At 43.6% G+C, this 19,697-nt stretch overlaps 1 protein-coding gene across 4 annotated transcripts in view; it reads left to right on the top strand.

Moving 5' to 3' along the window:
• Positions 1–19,697, top strand: part of LOC5574257 — a 102,308-nt gene that overhangs the window by 74,021 nt on the left and 8,590 nt on the right. For all 4 annotated transcript variants that reach the window (XM_021840054.1, XM_021840063.1, XM_021840057.1 and 1 more), the window contains 2 exons: positions 10,565–11,603; positions 11,996–13,276. In XM_021840054.1, coding sequence (XP_021695746.1) covers positions 10,565–11,603; positions 11,996–13,276 — 2,320 coding nt within the window. The remainder of the gene's footprint in view (positions 1–10,564; positions 11,604–11,995; positions 13,277–19,697) is intronic.

Below are 19,697 nucleotides of genomic sequence, written 5' to 3'. Positions count from 1 at the left end.
ATACTTGTCATCTTTTCATTTTCTTAGAATGTGTTCAAATGAAGAATTCAGCTCGCATGTCATGAATCACTCGTGATTCATGTTCGTGATCACGACTCGTGATTCATGTTAGGATTATATTTATAATTCATGGATGGTTTATTTTTTTTTTCAGGCAAGAGTTCTCTAAAGTTCCTAATTCTAAGACTATCAGACGCTACCAGCCCTAATTTCCCCATGATACCATCCAGAAAAAAAATTATAATACGGCCTCCAGAGAAATATTCTGGGTACGTCACTGAATGTCCATAAATCTGAATCCCATTTTAAGGGAAAGGTTACTTTTTCTTTAACCCTCTAATACCCAACCCCGCCTTTAGACGGGGTACACTTTGGAATTTTGTGTATTTTTTCGTAGCTCGGAAATCAAAATGATTTTATTTTTGGCTTAAACCTTGACTCATAACACGCATATGAGAAAAGTTTTTTATGACTTTTGAAACTTTTTTGTATTTTTGAAAATTGTTTGAAAAATTGTATTCTTATATAACCTACAAATGCCTGGGGTTTATTTAACGTGATATATAAAAAATCGTACCTTTTATATTTTTCTATTATTAACCTATAACAGAAGAAGGACTTGGTGGTATTGAAATAATTCCAAACCTGTGTTTCCGTTAATTACACGGAAAATAAAAATATTTTCAGAAAAATATTTGAAATTTATTATTTCTAAAAGTACCGTGAAAACTTGAATTTTTATTGTTGCCAAAAATAGGTAACTAGAAGAGGCTTCAAGAAAAAATGAAAAAGGATAGGGATGTTCAAAAATAAAAATTATAAAAATCAAAAATCAAAATTCATAGATTTGCGAATAAAAATAAATCATTGCCCAAAACGTGTTTAGAACGATTTTAGATAACTAAAAATGATATTTAGATCGAAAATAAAAATTTGGGTATTAGAGGGTTAAGATCAAATAGAATATTTTTCCATATCTGATTTGATGATTGAAGACACTTTGGAAAATTTTATGAACATTTTTGTTTTTCGTGGAAATTAAATAATAAACATAAAATTTCACTAAATTTTTCGTATGTTGTTTACGCATTTAGAACAAACAGATAAACATTTTTTTTAATTGAAGTGAAAACAACTTTGAAATTTATCGTTAGATTTTTTTCTTTAAGTTGGTTTTGAAACAACCAATCTTTGAAAATAAATTTTTAGTCACCTAAATTTAACCGTTTGTCAATCATTTATGTATTTTGGAAAATTTCGTAAACCTGGAATTATTTTTTCTTTAAATCTAAAAAAAATGAAAATATCAGGGAATTTCATTTCTGTAAATGAGTAGACACACTGGTTACGTAATTTGTGGAAGATGCCTTACTATAAAGCGAATTTCTGAACATATTCTCAGACAATTCGACTTGGAAAGTTTGAGAATTTCATCTGAAATTGTAACAAGAATTCTTCCATACCTATACGGGATAAAATTCTATTTTAAAAAAAATATTTTTGCTGACTACGTCCATTTTTAAAATTACAATGGAATTTCAGGGAAAATAACTAGTACAATTGTAATATAATTGTAGTACATCCCACCCACCTTTATGGTACATTTGACAGAAATCTTTTTCGTCAATCTGATTTCGACTACAGACATGGTAAAATCATGCGCATTTGTGGTCTGCTGAAAATTGTCGGTGCGAGCGCTTAAGTTAACCCCCTGAAATGGTAGTTCCTACAGCACATTTTTTTTACGTGTACATTTCTCTAGAATTTAGATCAAGAATTATTTCCAGGAACTCGTGCAGCGATTCCTACTGATTTTTAGTGATTTTAAGGAAATCTTCAAAGATTGTGTAAGAAACGCCTTGCGGCTCTCCTACAATTCCTCTAGATACTACTTCAGGTTTTTTTAAGGATGACTTAAAACTTTACCAGGAATTCTTTAGTCTACCCCTCCTCCTTAAAGAACCCCTTATGAATTCGTTGTAACTTTTTTCGAAGCGTTCTTTATTGTTCTCCTCCTGGAATTTAATCGAAAATAGTTTCAGTGATTCTTCCAGTAGGTTTACCATTTTTTTTATAAAACCTGGAAATTTCGAAAGAAATACCTCAAATAACATGGGGTGCAAATAGACTAGCGGAAACGCGGAGCTGTTCAGCACCATCATGTTGAAGGTTGTGGGATTGAACCCCGGGGATTTTTTTTTCTCTCTATTTACCTGGACATAGAGCGCTTGCCAGGCAAAAATGGTCAATCGGCAAAGGAAGCTCTAGAAGATTTATGAACTACATTCATAGATATATTAACTTCCATTCTATAACAATCGTTTAGCTTGAAACCATAGAGGACATATTTTATTGAACATGTTTGGACATGTAAGCCTTGTCATTAATGTCAGATAGGCAAACGATTATGTCGACAGCATCAGTTTGCTTCGAGCTGGCCTTGAGAGCACACGGTTTTTAATTGCGTCTGTTTTTATCGTTTTTATTACCGTTCGTCTCTTCTGTGATCAGTGTTATTACCGTACTATTTTCACTATTTTCACGGGGTACGTGCGTGATTGTAGTGATTGGTGTTAACAGTTTTAATAGCCACAGGTGGCTGTCCCCCTCTTGCCGGTGCGAGTTTTTTTCACCCGGGTGAGGGAAGTGCAAAACGCGTTTTTATCACGGTTTCGCGCGGCCGTGTCACTTTTTCGTGACTATTTTAGTGCACGACCAGTGTTACTTGACACTCCAAAGAGAAGTTGTTCCTATTTCCAGCCCTTCGGGGCATGGAACATCCTTTATCCAGAACCTTTTCTGTTGTAAAAGGTCATCCGCGAGTGCGCCACTATTCGCAAAGTTTTGACTTTGCCAAACTTAACGTCGCTCAGCCAGTGCATATCGGTGGAAAGGCACACTTCTGACCGGTGGTGACCTAAAGCAGAGCATTGTTTGCCGCTTTCGTTCTCCCGCTTACGGATTCGGACGTATAGTGAACGGTGGTGAAAAAACTTGAGGTTGCAGAGAAGATCAAGTCTGGGGATTCGGGGACAAAATAGACCCCTGAATGTGATTTCCCTCGCATACGCCAGTGCATTTTAGCAAAGAACACGGTTTCTCCCCCAAGTCTTGGGGTGCTGGGGCCGAAATAGACCCTTGAGAAGGTTTTGTAAAACCAGTAGAACCTTTAATTAGTGCGGGATATATAATTATCCCTACGCATTGGGAAAAAGTTTTCTGTAGTGCGCGAGTGCAAAGTTGTTCAACCGTTGCTTCCTGTTTTGGTGTTTCTGGGCGCTATCTGCATCAAGGCCGTAATTCAGGTGAGTTGGTGGTGGTGGTGTCTTTAGAGTAAGGGGCCGCCATGGCGGCTAGTTCGTCCGGACCTCCCCCAACTCCTTGGTGGGACGGTCCCGAAAACGATTTCGGAGGAAATAGGGTTGATGGCACGTTTTCTGGTCCTACGCTTCCACCGTTTATGGACCCGGAAGGCTTCCATGGAGAGTTACACCTAATGAGGATGTCGGGGGCAAATGAACCTCTCCCCAATCGACCATTCGTAATCCGACGGTCGGTGGAAAAATTTATCGGTGGAAAAATCGAAGGGGCTTTTCCTGAAGGAAGGACCTCTTCTTACGCGCTGAAAGTTAGGAGTCAGAAACAATACAGTAAGCTGTTAACAATGAGCCAGCTTATTGACGGTACAGCAATTTGCGTTACCGAGCACCCTACCCTCAACTCTGTCCGTTGTGTGGTAAGCTGCCGGAACGTTATCGAACGGTCAGAGGATGAACTATTAGAGGAACTTAAGGAGCAGGGTGTCAAAGAAGTCCGCAGGATCACACGACGAAATGGTCAAACGAGAGAAAATACTCCGGCCTTGGTCCTCACCTGCCGTGGGACTATTCGGCCTGATGCTATTGACTTCGGCTATATTCGCTGCAGGACTCGACCTTACTATCCGAGTCCAATGCAGTGTTTCAACTGTTGGCTTTTCGGTCACACTAAATTGAGGTGCCAGGCCAAGAACGCTACCTGTGGGACCTGTTCAGGGGATCACCCGATCGCCGAGAACAGAGAGTGTAGCCACGAAAGCTTTTGCAAATCATGCAACGCCAAAGATCACAAAATTTCAAGCCGAGACTGCCCTCTATGGCAGTTCGAAAACGCGGTCCAAAGGATCAAGATCGATCAGGGCCTTTCCTACCCTTCAGCCCGCAGAATAGTGGAGCAGAACCGAAGTGGTAGATCTTTCGCCTCGGTGACTGGTCCCGCTACCACTGCTATTGTTCAGCAAACTAACGTGAGATCAGAAGAGCAGGCAACAATGCTGGCAGCAAAAGACGCCGAAATTGCTGAACTTCGAGCGGCACTTGCCGCCCGTTCAGCCCCTCCGGCCGCCGCTAACCAAGAAGTTGAACAGCTAAAAGCCTTAGTTGCAGAGCAGGCTAAGCAAATTGAGGCACTCACAGTGCAAATCTCGGTCTTCCTGAAGGCTGTGATGCCAGCCGCTAACTTGTCATGTCCATCAGAACCCACTGCGACCAGCATCCCGTCAGCTACTTCCACAGTCGTATTACCCGTTTCTAGCAAAATAAACACCACTACCTCGATGCTATCGACCACCTCGGACGGTTCGATCAACACTCCATCAAAAAATCACCATACAAACGATAGAATCACCGGCACTGAAACTGACTTGGGCCAAAATGTACTCTCAGATTCCGAATCAGCCTCCTCTGACCGCAGTGTTAATGCTGAATTTTATTCACCCAATCCGATGAAAACCATGGTTTCACCGAAAACACCAAAACCGACACGTACCAGAACCTCTCTCCCGAGTGAAAGTGAAATAACCAGCGACCAAGTCACACCTTCAGTGAAACGTCCAATCAGTGCCGTCTCCCGAACGGAATCGTTATTCCAACTACAGAAAAAGACGAAAAAGAAGGCCTCCGAAGGTCTTGGGACCATTCCCAAGAAGCGGTAAGTCCATCAAACTTTTTCTCTATTTTCTCACCGCCACCCCAACCCCCCAAACCTGACACCCCCGAAAGAGCCTTCCTCAATGGTACCGTAAATAGCAGCATACAGCCCAACACCGATTTCATGGCTTCTGATCGTCGGAGCGCCGGCGAACTGGAAGTCTTGCCCCAACCAGCATCGCCGGATCGACTCCGGCATCATGCCCAACGTATCAGTCCTCTCACCTCTCTTGACAGTCGGGGCGCCAATGTACCGGACGCTCTACCCCAACCGGAATCGTTGGGTCGACCTCGGCGTCTTGAAGGAGAAATGGACGAAGAGCTCCTGTTTTCTGTTCGTTGCCCAGCTAAAACTCCCGGTAGCCAGAGCCCCGTCGGTGCGGTCGTTTCCCACTCCGGAACTGGCGGACAACCTCTGGCGTTGGGAGAAGATCTGGAAGAGGGAAATCAGGCCTCTGAGCCATTTTTCCTGGACGACGTGGGAGGTGAAGGTTTTGAAGTAATCGGGACGCGTCGGGCTCTACCCGCTACCCCAATGGACAACGTGGGAAGTCAAGCCCTCTTTCCTCAAACGAATGCCAAATCAACCAATACCAGCAATTTCGAAGCCTTATTACCCTCCAGTATCCCTGCCGGCTCTTTCGCGATGCAGCCTGGGCACCCCGGGCACCCCAACCCGGGTGGTAAGTCCCACCCCGTCAATAGCTTTTCCGGTACTCTCAGCTCGCCCAACTCCATGGTACCTGGAGTGCCTGTTAGACATCACATGCAACGCTACCCAAATCCCGTCGAAACTTCACCATCACCGAATGCTCCTTCAATACCATCGTCAGGGTTTTCCGAAACATCCTTCTCGGACAACCGGTCCCAGCGGATAGACTCCCCCTCTGGGCTCCACGGGCACTTCAACCCGTGTGATAAGTCCCCCTCCGTCATTAGCGGTTTGACAACCAGGCCTTCCGAAACTGCCAGCTTGACCACCAATGTTGCAGCGGCAGCTCATTCTCAGCACATCAACCTGGGCGGCAGATCCTTTCTACGGCAAACTTCTCAGAACTCCAGCGGAACCTCATCGATTTCCCGAACTTCTTTTCCCACGCCAACTCTGCCAAAACCAATTACCTTTCTCCTTCAATGGAACATGATTGGTTTCTATAATAACCTCGCAAACCTCGAACTTCTAGTTCATGACACTGCACCGTGGTGCTTAGCTCTGCAGGAAGTGAACAGGGTATCGGTTGAGCAGCTCAACCGCTCGCTTCGTGGCCAATATCGTTGGACTATGCTCCGTGGCAGTAATTTGAGACACTCAGTCGCCCTGGGTGTATTAACGTCGATCCCTTTTGAGGTCCTCAGGCTCGACTCAGACTTACCCGTTGTCGGAATACGCCTTAACGGGCCTATCAGGGTTTCCGTTTTAAACGTCTATCTCCCCTGCGGAACCTTACCCAACCTGCGTGAGCGGATTGATCGAATCCTTGAGGTGATACCCGGACCCACCCTTTTCGTTGGCGACATGAATGCTCATCACCCTATTTGGGGCGGGCACCGCTCTGATGCCAGAGGAATCGCCCTACAAAATATTTTCGAGGAACATGACCTTATTGTCCTTAACAAAGGTGCAAATACCTTCTTTAACGGGCATACCTCCTCAGCCATCGACGTAGCTGCAGTAAGTCGCTCCTTCGTTAACCGTTTTCAGTGGAGTGTGGACTCCGATATGTACGGTAGCGATCACCATCCTATTCGAATAGGCTCATGTGCCTCCCCGCCGGCTTTGGCCCGTCGGCCTAGATGGATGTACGAGAAGGCAGACTGGAACGAATACACTCAAAGCTTTCGCTTTCTTTCCCGAAATCATGCACCCACCAACTTAACCGATTTGGCCAAAGTGATCCACAATGCCGCGGAATCATCTATACCTCGTACTAGCAATCGACCGGGCAGGAAGGCTCTACACTGGTGGACGGATGACACCAGAAAAGCAGTCAAATCTAGGAGGAAAGCACTACGCACGGTCAAGCGTATTCCCATTGGCCACCCTAACAAGGAGAATGCAATTAACCTATATCGGCGGCGACACATGGAATGCAAAAGGATAATCGCGGACGCCAAGCGTGCCAGCTGGGAAAATTTCTTGGACAGCATCAATCCAACACAAACTTCCTTTGACCTCTGGAGCAAGATAAATGCTCTCAGTGGAAAGCGTAAAGCAACACCACTTACACTTCAAATTCAAGGCTCTGATGTTTCGGAACCTCCAGCAGTAGCAATGGCTCTAGGCGAATATTTCGCAAAGCTAGCAGCCATCGATAGCTACAGCGATTTCTTTAAACGCCGTATTCAACCAACTCTCAGTTCTGTGGCTGATTTTTCCGTTCCTGATGATCATGATAACGCGCCAATCAACAATCCATTCACTCTCAGTGAACTAATATTCGCAATCAAATGTAGTACCGGTAAATCTGCTGGTCCAGATGGCATCGGTTATCCTCTCATAAAAAATCTTCCTCCTTCCGGCAAACTACAACTCCTGGATCTCATCAACAATACATGGCTCACGGACAGTTTTCCGTCAGAATGGAGCGAAAGCCTTATCATCCCCATACCGAAGACTAACAGTGACTCTCGTGGCCCATCCAAATTCCGGCCAGTTGCACTCACGTGCTGTATGTCAAAGGTGATGGAGCGGATGGTGAACCGTCGACTGAAACAGTTCCTGGAATCTCATGACCTCTTGGACCATAGACAACATGCCTTTAGAGCAGGGCACGGGACTTCAACCTATTTTTCCCAACTCGGTGATGTCCTACATACGGCTTACTCCAGTGGCTTGCATACCGAGATCGTTTCCCTAGATCTATCGAAGGCGTTCAACCGGACATGGGGTCCATTAGTTCTCCGTCAACTAGTTGAATGGAATCTATCAGGGCACATCATGCGTTTCGTGCAGAATTTTTTACAACAGCGTTCCTTCCGAGTCCTTGTTGGTGACTTCCTATCCGACTCATATCGGGAAGAGACCGGCGTTCCACAGGGATCCGTGATAGCAGTCACCTTATTTCTGGTGGCAATGAACGGAGTGTTTAGCTACCTTCCCAGTGGCATATATGTATTTGTATACGCTGACGATATCCTTCTTGTCGTTAGCGGTAAAACACCAGTTCGTGTCAGAATTAAAACCCAAGCAGCTGTCAACGCGGTATATAAGTGGGCCTCTGCAGTCGGCTTCGAGCTGTCCGCATCGAAAAGCGTTAGATGTCATGTGTGTCCATCTAATCATCGTAACCCCGTCCCAATTATGGTCAATGGGGCAGTTATTCCTAACAAAAAAACCGTCAAGGTGCTTGGGGTCACTGTGGACCATGGGCTCACCTTCCGGCATCACTTTGACTCGGTGAAGCAGAGTTGTCAAACCCGCCTAAATATAATCCGGACGATCTCACGCCCCCACCGAACAAACAATCGGGCAGTGCGCTTCCGGGTTGCGCAAGCCATAATCGATAGCAGGCTAACATACGGGTTAGAACTCACTTGTATAGCGTTAGACCGACTCGTTAGCACTCTCGCTCCCGTATACCACGGGTATATACGCATAATATCAGGGTTGCTTCCTTCAACTCCGGCGGACTCAAGCTGCGTCGAAGCAGGTCTTCTTCCCTTCCGTTTTTTCATTTACACGGCTGTCTGCAGAAAAGCTGCCGCTATTACCGAAAAAACATCCGGAGACGACAGGATTTTTATCCTATCTGAAGCGTGCAGAATCCTCCAGTCGGCCGCCAACGTGGACCTCCCCCCAGTGGCCAAAGTTCACTGGTACGGAGATATTTGTTGGCACTCATCGAAACCAAACATAGACAACGCAATTGCAAATCAGTTTCGCGCAGGTGACAATTAATCGTTTCTTAGAGCTACCGTCCTCGTTTGGCTACATAACAAGTATCCCAGTCACGAAAAACGCTACACCGATGGGTCACTCTCGAACCTTGGCGTCGGTTTGGGAGTTTCGGCCTCCGACATTTCACTAAGCCTTAGTCTTCCTCCTATATGCTCCGTTTTTTCCGCGGAAGCCGCTGCTATTTTCATAGCAGCCACCATACCATCCGACCGACCAGTATTAATCCTTACAGATTCAGCAAGCGTGGTTTCTGCCTTGCAATCTGAAAGGCCCACACATCCATGGATTCAGGGGACGCTAGAGAATGCTCTGCCGAACACAACCTACGCATGGATTCCCGGACATTGTGGGATACCCGGAAATGTAGCTGCCGATAACCTCGCCGGGACTGGCCATTCTTCTCCTCGTTTCGAAGAAACGGTTCCTTTCGATGACGTCAAAAGGTGGATTACGAAAACTTTCAAGAACGTATGGGGTACTGAATGGGCTCAGTCTTACTCTCCGCACCTGCGAAAAATCAAACTCTCAACCGAAAACTGGGTTGATTGTCCTCTTCTCCACGATCAACGAGTCATCTCCCGCTTAAGAACCGGGCATACGCGGGTTTCTCATAACATGGATGGACGTGGTCCTTTCAGACGGATGTGCTCAATCTGCGGCGTTCAGAACTCCGTCGAGCACTTTATATGTACATGTCCGCAATACGAATCAGCCCGGAGATCCTTCGGAATTTCGGGAAGTATCCGCAGCTCCCTAGGAAACGACGCGGCCACCGTGTCAACTTTAATAGAGTTCCTAAAAGCTATCAACCTGTACGGACAAATATGACCCAACACTACAAGCCAGCTTAGTCCGGCTAAGCAGATGTCCACCGCCAAAGTCGGCGGCTATACGCAATTAGGTTATCAAATTTTTCAAAAACAAGGAAGTTTCGCACTATGCGGTGCGCATTCACAATTAGGATTATTCAATTCAAGACTGTCGATGGGTGTTACATGTAAAACAACGACAGGTCGACTGTCCAGTGAGTCAGCTAAAATAGCGTTACTCTGTGTTTGTCGAGACCCCTTGGTTGGGCTCGAAAGAGGCACCCCTTAAGGGTCCTTCTTTTCTGAGGCACCATTTCGGTGACCTCTTCTGACGAGTGTTGAACTAGCTTTAAGTTAAAAAACACTAAAATAAAGAAGAAAAAAAATATGTCGACAGCCTAAATTCAAGAGGATTCAAGAATAATCTTAGACTGACGTTGAATTTAAAGACTTTATAGATTATAGTTGTTTGATCCTAAAAGAATTCTCGTTAGCTTTAGCGTAGTTGTTGTATACTTTGTGGATTGAATACTAACAACATTTATGTTTCTCTCTGGAAGAAAACTGGGCAGTTAACCTACAATCCAGAACAAAAACACTGAAAGCATGAATAACGCTATTCACGGTCACGTTCATTTTTATTATTCTACTAGTTAAGCTATCAGAACACTATGGCAAATATTTGGCTTGCATTGGTATAGATGTTTAACATTGCAAAGATTTTGTCAGAGTTGAAACCGATGTTTGACAGAGCGTGTACTGATAGCTTTAGGTGGAGGAACTTAACGAGAGACAACCGAACATGAATTCAAAATTCTCCAGAATGGAATTTCCATTTTATTTTTTCAACTGTGACTCATACGAAGATTGATAAATTTATTCTTTTTCAGAAAATCCATGCGCCGCATAAAGATGATGCGTGACTCGATCCTCAAACGGCGCGTCCGAGCAGACGAAGTGGTCGTCAAGGGTCAATCGCGCGAAGTTTCCCGTCTACTGCAGGGAGCTTCCACGACTACCTGTTCGTCCCAGGATGGTGGCAGCTCGTTCTCTGCCGGTATGCTGGAACATGACGAAGCCGCCGCCACCCGAGCCTGGATGGAGAATCTGGAACACTTTGACCAGGGACCAATGTGTTCATACTGTGGCAAGACCTTTGAGCGTAGGGCCGTACTCAGCACTCACATGCAAACCTGTGTGCACAAGCTGCGGCAGACCGAAAACGGTTCGGTACCACCTGTGGCATCCTCGTCCAGCTCATCCAGCAGCAGGAGAAGTAGAACTAAGGATGAATCATTACCGCCTTCCACGGTGGTAACGAAAATCAAACTTGAACCGGTCGAACCGCCGGCAAGTGACGACTCGAATTCTTATGATGTGCCATTGTCGACGTTGCAGGCACGTATCAGTCAAGAAGCGAAAGACGCCGACAAGCAGCAGCAGAGAGTAGTCGAGAGCGTCGTAACAATCAAACCGGAAGAACTAGCATTGCATGACGATTTGGAGAGCAGCAACCGACGCAAGCGGAAGAAGCCAATGATTATGCTGCGAAACGCAACGGATGATATTAGTTGGGAAACGGATGAGTTAGTGGAAGAGACTGTCGTTGAAGTAAGTGTTCAGCCGAGTGTGCCAATCAAACAAGATGTGTTCGAAAGTAGCGAAGTAGAAGCGTTGAAGGCGGCGAAGAAAGCGCCAAGGAATCGAAAGAAGAAGGTCGACGAAAATGATGAACTGCATGAGAAGGAATCAATGGAGAAGCTGCAACTGGGAGAGGAGATAACTTGCCGTTGTCTCAAAAAGTACAATGACACTGAAAAGTACAAACGACACTTGAAGGTTTTTCACAGCAGGCAAAGGCGCTTCTGGTGCGCCGTTTGTGAGTTCAAGGGCTACAGGAAGGTGGACACCATCAATCATTTGATGCAGGTACCTACATTTTTTTCTTTTTTTGTTCAATATATTTTGAAATTTTTAGAAAGTATTGGAAGAAATACATACTGTGATATTTACAACCAGTAAAACTGGTCGTCATGTCACGAATTCCCAAATAAAAAAAATGTGTTTAGAGAAATATCTAATTCTATAAGAAATCTGACTATTATCTTCTAGTTCCTGTTAGGTTTCTTTATTTCATTTTTGTTTGGTCTCTTTTCGGTTCCTTCTTAAATCTAGTTTAATCTCTTTTCTCAGTTCCTATTTTCGAGACACTCAGTAGCTCCCAGCCCTGTATTTGGTCTCTTTTTGCTTTCTGTTCGGTCTCTTATTCAGGCACAATCGCTACCGGCCCTATTCATTGATATTCATTTTTGAATTTTCAGGAACACAACTACGAAGGTGACGTGGAGGACATTAGCTCGCTGATCAACTTCCAGCCGGTGGAAAAGACCAAGAAAACTGCGACTGTACCACCAACCCCTCCAATCAACTGCGAGCCAATCAACTCAATCGTCGAGGCTGTGAGTCGAATCTGTGATACCAGCACGACGGATATATCCTTCGTGGAAGTCACTGCTGACCACGTGACGTTGGACAGTAGTGCGACGTCGTCGGTAAATGTGACGCTTAGCTCTACCACAAGCGTGCCAACTCCCGAACCGAGTTCCCTCAAGAAGCGACGGAGACCAACCCGCGCTCTTCGTGAATCAATTTGCATCACCCCTGTAGAAGATTTCGCCAAGAAACAAAAACCTCCAAACAATGACCCACCCGAAGATAGTCCTACCTCGAAGCGACCGATTCGGAATCGCGTAAAACCCGTGGACAAAGATTTTGTGTACGACCTAACGCACCTCCTGCACAAAGAGGAAGATCTTGATGACTTCCCCCTGCCGGAACTAGTCCTGGACAAGCCATCGCCTCCGGCCAAGCCCAAATCCGAATCTAGTCGTGTTCTTCCTGTGAACACCATTTCCCCAAGCAAGCGGGAATCCTTGCGTTCGCACGTTCCAAAACCCATCCCATCACACCTGTACAGGGGTGCGGCCCTCAAGATGGCCACACGACAAGTTGAACTCGGCTTGGCTACCCTTCATCGTCCCCCAGAGGTTCCCCACGAGCGTACCTTCATCCCCTCGCAAATGTCACCTCCCCGACGCGCCACCATGATTCACGACTGGCCAGTGGTCAAGAGAGACCGCAAAGCCGGTGCCATCGCCAAGCAGCAGTCCGACATTCAGATCAAGCGCCGCTACATGAAACGAGTTGCTTCCATTGCCAACACGCACCTGCAGGAATTGGTTCGCGAAAAGCGCAAAACCATACCCCGGCGGAACAGCGTCATTCCCATGCGGCAGAAGCTGTCCGCTTCCATCGAGATTCTCAACAAGCTGAACGCGACGCGAACGGCCGCCGGGTTGGACGTGGTGCAAATGGCGGACATTCCACTGATGGTGAAGTGTCCGACCGAGGCCGAGTTCCGGCGGATGATCGATGCCAATCTGAAGGACTTCCGGGAAACGATGTCGCAGGCCAATCCGAATGGGACCACAGTGGAAGAATTGAGCATGGAGGCGGCATCGCAGGAAGGTGAAGCGGTGTCACCGAAGAAACGCATCACTCTGATGCAGCGTCTGCAGGAGAACCGTACCAAGCGAATGCAGGTAAGACATTGCTTATTCTTGAGTTAAATCCGCTTCGTCATCATGAATGAAAATGAACTGTGCTGACTACCAACGCGCGCAGGAGCATTTGTTACTCGTGGCTTTTCGTACTCATGTTGCGTGCACTAGAGCAGCGAGCTCGATTTAGCACACTTAAATTATCCCTGTAAAATCTCAACAGCTGAAAATGTTCGGTGAAATAAATTAACGGAGTACGGTAAATTTTTACAGTATTCGGTGAAAAATCATTTCGACGGAATTACGGTGTTTTATTTCACCGAACTGTTTAGCTGTGGAGATTACGGTGAAATTCACCGTATGAGCGATGTCATCTACCTTCAGGGCCGTTGGGGGACCACTTAGCGTCCACGTACGGACTTAAAATGTTTACCTGATTTTTTTCTTACCAAAATGAGCACTTTACAATAAGAAACTTATAACATTTCACATTTTCGAAAAAATAAGAGATGGCCTAATAACCAACTTAGCCAATCGACAACTTCAAGACTTTCTTGATTCTGGGATATTTTTCTTGTATAGGGAATTATTTAATATCTTGATATTTATTAAAATGTATATTTTAGAAATTACGGATTAACCTTGTTGTTTCGTTCGCTACACAACATTCGCCTTCCAAGATTCATTGATGAACAGATTGAAGATTCGTAACGGGTTTTCCGTTAGAATTACCGTAAAGAATTACCAAGTTTATACTTTTTGCCGTTGAATGAGAGTTGTTCTCCACCACGCCCTCGTCCATTTCTCGCATTCTTCTTGACAGTTGAACCGACCGCTGCTGATACACTACCGAGATGATCGTTCTCGATTTCGGAAAACTTTGCCATGATCTTGCCAACTTGTGTACGATAATTTAGTTGGCACTGTACTGCACGTGGTGCATCTTTCTTCAATTGCGCTGATCCTCCAGCAATCCATCCAAACTCTGTTTCAGCCAACGTAATCGCAGTGTTCTCTATTTTTAGGCGTCCAGACTTCACCAAGTCGAAGAATATCTCGTTGCCGATAATCATATCCACTTCTCCTGGTACAAGAAAAGATGGATCTGCTAACTCCAAACCTGTTGGTACCCTCCAAGATCCGGAATTGAATTTCACCTGTGGAAGCTTTGCTGATATTCTCGGTACGACCAAGAAATCCAAATCGCTCGTCGCATACGAATTGATTCGAGAGCGAATTTTCGTCGATACAAGATACTTCACTGTGGTCTGGAAGTCGTTGAGACCACTAATCGGAAAGTTGACGCGGTTCATCTTTAACCTCAATCTGTTGGCCAATCTCTCCGTGAGAATATGGCTATCGGATCCTGAATCCAACAAGGCACGGCACTTGATGATGGACCCTCCATGTCCGACCACCAAGACCTCTGCGGTTGATAGCAGCACTTGCCGCTTCGCTGTATCAATCAGCGCGCACATTGTTGTCGCACGCCGACCATTTGGTTCCTGTTGATTTGACTCGTAATCTTTATCAACTTCTGGCGTCGGAGACCTCTCTCCACTATTCTGCCAAATCTCAGCCTCGGGATTCAAAAGGCTATGATGCTTACGACCGCAACCTTGCACCACAGACAAACAGACGTAACACTATCGAGTTTTCCATCGACCACACAATTAACGATCATTTCAAATTCGCTATGTTGCAATCCTCACAACAAGAGGCGCGCGCATCGTTTTTCTACGTGTTTGACGTTTGTCACTAGCGCTCTCTGTCGGTCTTGTTGCACGAAACAGTGTTTCGTGAAACATGCTCACCAGATGATGACGCAGTAAAGTGGGCGATGGATTTTAAAGAAAATTGTTCTAAGTGTTACGTCTGTTTGTCTGTGCTTGCACCTTGCACCGTTGATCGGATTGGCAGTCACTGACTCGATGATTCAGTTTCAAACAGTTGTAACACAAGCCCATCCTTGTGGCAACGGATTTGCGCTCCGAGAAATTCATGTCCTGAAATTTCATACATCTGTAGATGGCTTGCTCTTCCGGACAGCATGGACACGTTTCGCTACCCGTTTGCATGAACGATTTCAATGCTTGTGTTGGTGCTTTGTTACCAGTTACTGCAACATACTGTCTCGCTTGAACCGTTGACTGCTGTACCTGCTGCTGTGAGCGGTTCGTACGCTGCAGAACGCGTCCTCGTTCACGAAGGAACTCCATAAACGTTTCGTATTCTGGTACCTCTCCTCTGGGTGTTTTCATTTCCCATTGCTCCTGTGTCTCCTCGTCAAGCTTCTTGTAGAGAACGCTAAGCAGGATCAACTCCCCTAAACCTTCGACAGGATAGCTGTGACCATTCAAAGCATCAACATGCTTCGAACAAGTTTCAACCAATTGTGAAATTGATTTCCCACGGTTGTCACTGCTGATGACGTCGCAATCCAGAGTCTACATAAAGTTCGTTATGGGCATCCTCGAATACCGCGTACTCCTGACGTAGTACGGTTCGCTGTTCTTTCGGCAGCAGTGCCGAGATTTCGCTATGAATCCTGTCGAATTCATCTGCACATCGTCGCAGTGTTTCAAGATGAAGGTTGAGTAAATGTATGCTCACACCCTCCCCTCTCAAAGACTCCTTCATTCGTATCAACTTCTCTGTTATCAGATCTCGCCGATCTTTCAGCACTTCCAACCTGGCTTCCATCATCTTCTTTTGCTCGAGAACTTGCTTCGCAATTATTTGATCTGCCACCGACGGGACTGGCGGCACGTTGTCACTATTCGATTCCATTAACTCTTCCAAAATGTTTCTTTTCAACACTTCACGTGGTGTTTCACTGTCGCTCATGTTTGAACTTGTTCACTCTTGTTCAATCGAGTTCGCAATGCGTCACGGACACATTCACTCACGGTGTCTTTGTGGAGTAACTTTATTACAAAAAAATAGGTAAGTCTGAAATTTCGAACTAAAAACAATTAGACTTTGCTCTTTCATTTGCGACCAAAATCAAAATAATCGCTCGGGGGGTCCAGAACATTTTTTTTTATTTTGTGTGAAGTATTCATGTGTATATGTTTTTGTACCGACACACATTGCGTTGAACATAGATACGGGACAAACTGCAAGATCAAACCATTTGAACACCTTGGCTTGGAAGGTAAAGTTGTTCTTGCTCAAAAGAGCTGTAATAAGCATATATGACATATGATATACGCATAATTGCAAAACTGTCTCAAACGGCATTTTAGCTATTGTCCACGAAAAACCTTGAAAATCGTACTTAAATTGGTCATAATGATGTAGCGGACTTTGGGGCAAGTGTGCCAAAGCGGCAAGTGAGCCACCCCTGTTTTTTTTTATGAAAACTACAATGTATATTTTCTTTTTGAGCTTAACAATATATTTCCTTATAGTTCACAATACAATGATCAAAATATGATGAAAGTTGCTTTATTTTTCACGTATTTACATCGACTTTTGCAAAGACAACCAAATTTGAGTGGATTTTTATAAGATTTCGTTGTTTCTAAATAGCATGGTAAAAGGTAAATTATTAAAAGATTTTTCTAGCGTGCTGTGCATCGTGAAACTATTATAATGTGTAAGTTATTGTGGCATTTGAACGAAAAAAGTATTTAGTTTTACATACGAAATCCAGTTTGGTTGAAACCTATACTTTTTGGGGCAAGTGTGCCACCTATTTTGTAAACGAAAATTGTTGGAGTGAAATTTATAAAAATGTTAACATCATCAACAAAATGATAATAATAAACCAAAATGAAGCGCCAGTAGTGGTTTTTGAAGTATAATAGGGGAATAACTGACATTTTGCCCCCCAAAGTGTTTTTTTTTTCTTTTAATATTCAAAGATAACTTGTTTTTCGGCTTATTAAGTACCGTTTTACATATCTACATCAATATTTTACCGTTATTTAGTGCTGATCTAGTATAATATTATACATATTCGCCGTAATATAAGGGTAATACATATATTGTATTGAATGGAGACAAAAACAAACATTTTAGTTATTCGAATTGAGTATAGAGAGCTACGCATGTTTTTAACCTTGTTATAAAGCACCCCCTTATTACGGTAAACTTAAATTATTTTTTTAAATTATCGATTTGCGTCTGCTTTGTAAGTAATATTATTAGGAAATAAAGAAAATTTAATTACAAGTAGAATAACATGCGATGTTCATTCGGTGGCCGTCTTGCCCCATATGGGTGGCACACTTGCCCCATAGTGTCGAAAAATAGGTTATCTTTGATGATGTTTGAGAAGCTCCAAAACTAATACTTTTTGAAGTTATTTTCTTTTTAAATGGCACAGTGGTTTTGAAAAGATGTGAAACTAACACCATGAGGCTAAATTGGTGAATTTTATAAGCTTTAACCAAAGTTAGAGAACAATTTGCTTAAGGTGGCACACTTGCCCCAAATTCCGCTAAGAAGTTATTAGGAAATATTTTTAATAGGTGAAGATGCATCGATATCAAACCTCGAATTTTCAAGAGCTTGTTTGTAGATTTGTATCTTGAGAACTTGACAACCTTTTGCGTTGAACATTTTATTGATTAGTCGCCACCAGCGAGTGACCAGTGAGTTACCCTTTGTCTGCTTCTCTAGACTTGTGCTTTTGAAAATTCGAGGTTTGGCTTCTATGTATATTCACCCTTTTGATAACCGAGTGTGTAGCTCGTTGTTATTAAGCAGATAAACGGACCAAAATAAAAACTGTCACCGCTGGGAGACAGAGGAGGATCTTCTCTTCGTCGTAGCATTGTGAAATTAGGTGTAAATCCATTCGTTTGCTCAGTAGTACAGTGATACCTCCATGAGTCGATGTTCCATGACTCGATATCGACTCATGGAACCATACTAGAAACAAAATTTCATGATTACTACGATGGTCCCACTCGAAACTGCTTTCCAAAGGATTTCTGTTCCATGACTCGATATTTCCATGAGTCGATAGTCCCTTCAATATCGACTCATGGAGGTTTCACTGTAACAAGCTATGGCTTTTAAGACGAGATCATAAATTATGCGAGATTTCTCTTTTTACTCGTAGGGGATGGTACACAAATTATGTCACGCTAAATTTCATTTTTTTCCACCCCCTCCCCCCCTTTGTCACACTTTCTGTATGAGTCTTCCAATAATTTTGTACGGCTTGTCACGCATGGCTTAACCCCCTCCCCCTCTTGGAGCGTGACGTAATTTGTGCATGACCCCTAGATACAAAAGTAACTTATCCGCCTTTCAAACAACACAATTTCAGTTATTCGAATTAACTAGTAGAGGGCTTCGCATGTGATAAACCTTGTTAGAAGGCATGTAATATACTTGCCCCATGGTGCTGAAAAATACGCTAATTTGGATGGTATTTGAGAAGTTTCAAATCTTATATCTTTAATGTTATTTTCTTGATGGCATATGCTTATGAACAGATCAGAAACTAACATCATGAGGCTAAAATGGGTTTGGAATTTTTGTACTTGTTTGCAGTACTATAACCCCATATTAACCCCTCTACCGGCAGCTTCATTTTTTCAAAATATTCAAATCGCGATAACTTTTTTCTTTCTCAATATTTTTGAAAAAAATTTCCACAACTTCTCAAAAAACTCTCTTATTTTCAGATTCTGTATCGGTTTTGAGCATTGGTCATCTATATTCGGAGATATTCCAAAATTCTTTGGGGGACCGACGCATAGCCATAACTCTCGTAATTATCTCTGGCTACAGATTATTTCTCATATTCGGTTATTCGATTTTCAAACCTAAACTTTGATGAAAGTCTATTGTGAAGAAATTAAACAAATCGGTGTAACTGTTTTTGAGCAATGAGCTTTTATGTTTTGGTACCATTCTAGCCGTATCTAGATCTTGAAAACTTCTTAAAACATCATATTGAAATTTTATATGGGAAGTGTCGGTCCCCCAAGGAACACCGAATTTTTTTTTAAACCAGTTGACCAATGGTCAATACCGACATAGATTCCAAAATTAGAAGAGTTTTTTGAGAAGTTGTGAAAAAATGGTGGAAAAATATAGAGAAACAAAAAAGTTATCGCGATTCAAATATATTTTTGTGCTGAAAAAATGAAGCTGCCGGTAGAGGGGTTAAGCTAAATAATAGCAAACAAACTCATGAATATCTCTTCTGCTATCTGTCGAATTGAATTTCTCTCTTCATCAAACTTCTTTATTATGGTTTGAAGAATGAGATTTTACAATGGTATAATAAGTTGGTACTTACATTACAGTACAAGCGTGTTTGGAACATACCTCAAAATTTCTTCATAGTAATTTCCATATAAACCTACATTGTCTTTGGGCCATCTTAAATCACCACCTAGAAAGCTGCAAATTTCACAGAACACTATTTTTATAGCTAGGATAGTAAGCAACACATGTGAGATTGAATTCTCAAACATTTTTTTTAATTTTGAACCGC

This window comes from Aedes aegypti, chromosome 1 (assembly GCF_002204515.2).
Source record: "Aedes aegypti strain LVP_AGWG chromosome 1, AaegL5.0 Primary Assembly, whole genome shotgun sequence".
NCBI classification, from domain to species: domain Eukaryota; kingdom Metazoa; phylum Arthropoda; class Insecta; order Diptera; family Culicidae; genus Aedes; species Aedes aegypti.
This window is presented reverse-complemented; position numbering and strand designations above follow the sequence as displayed.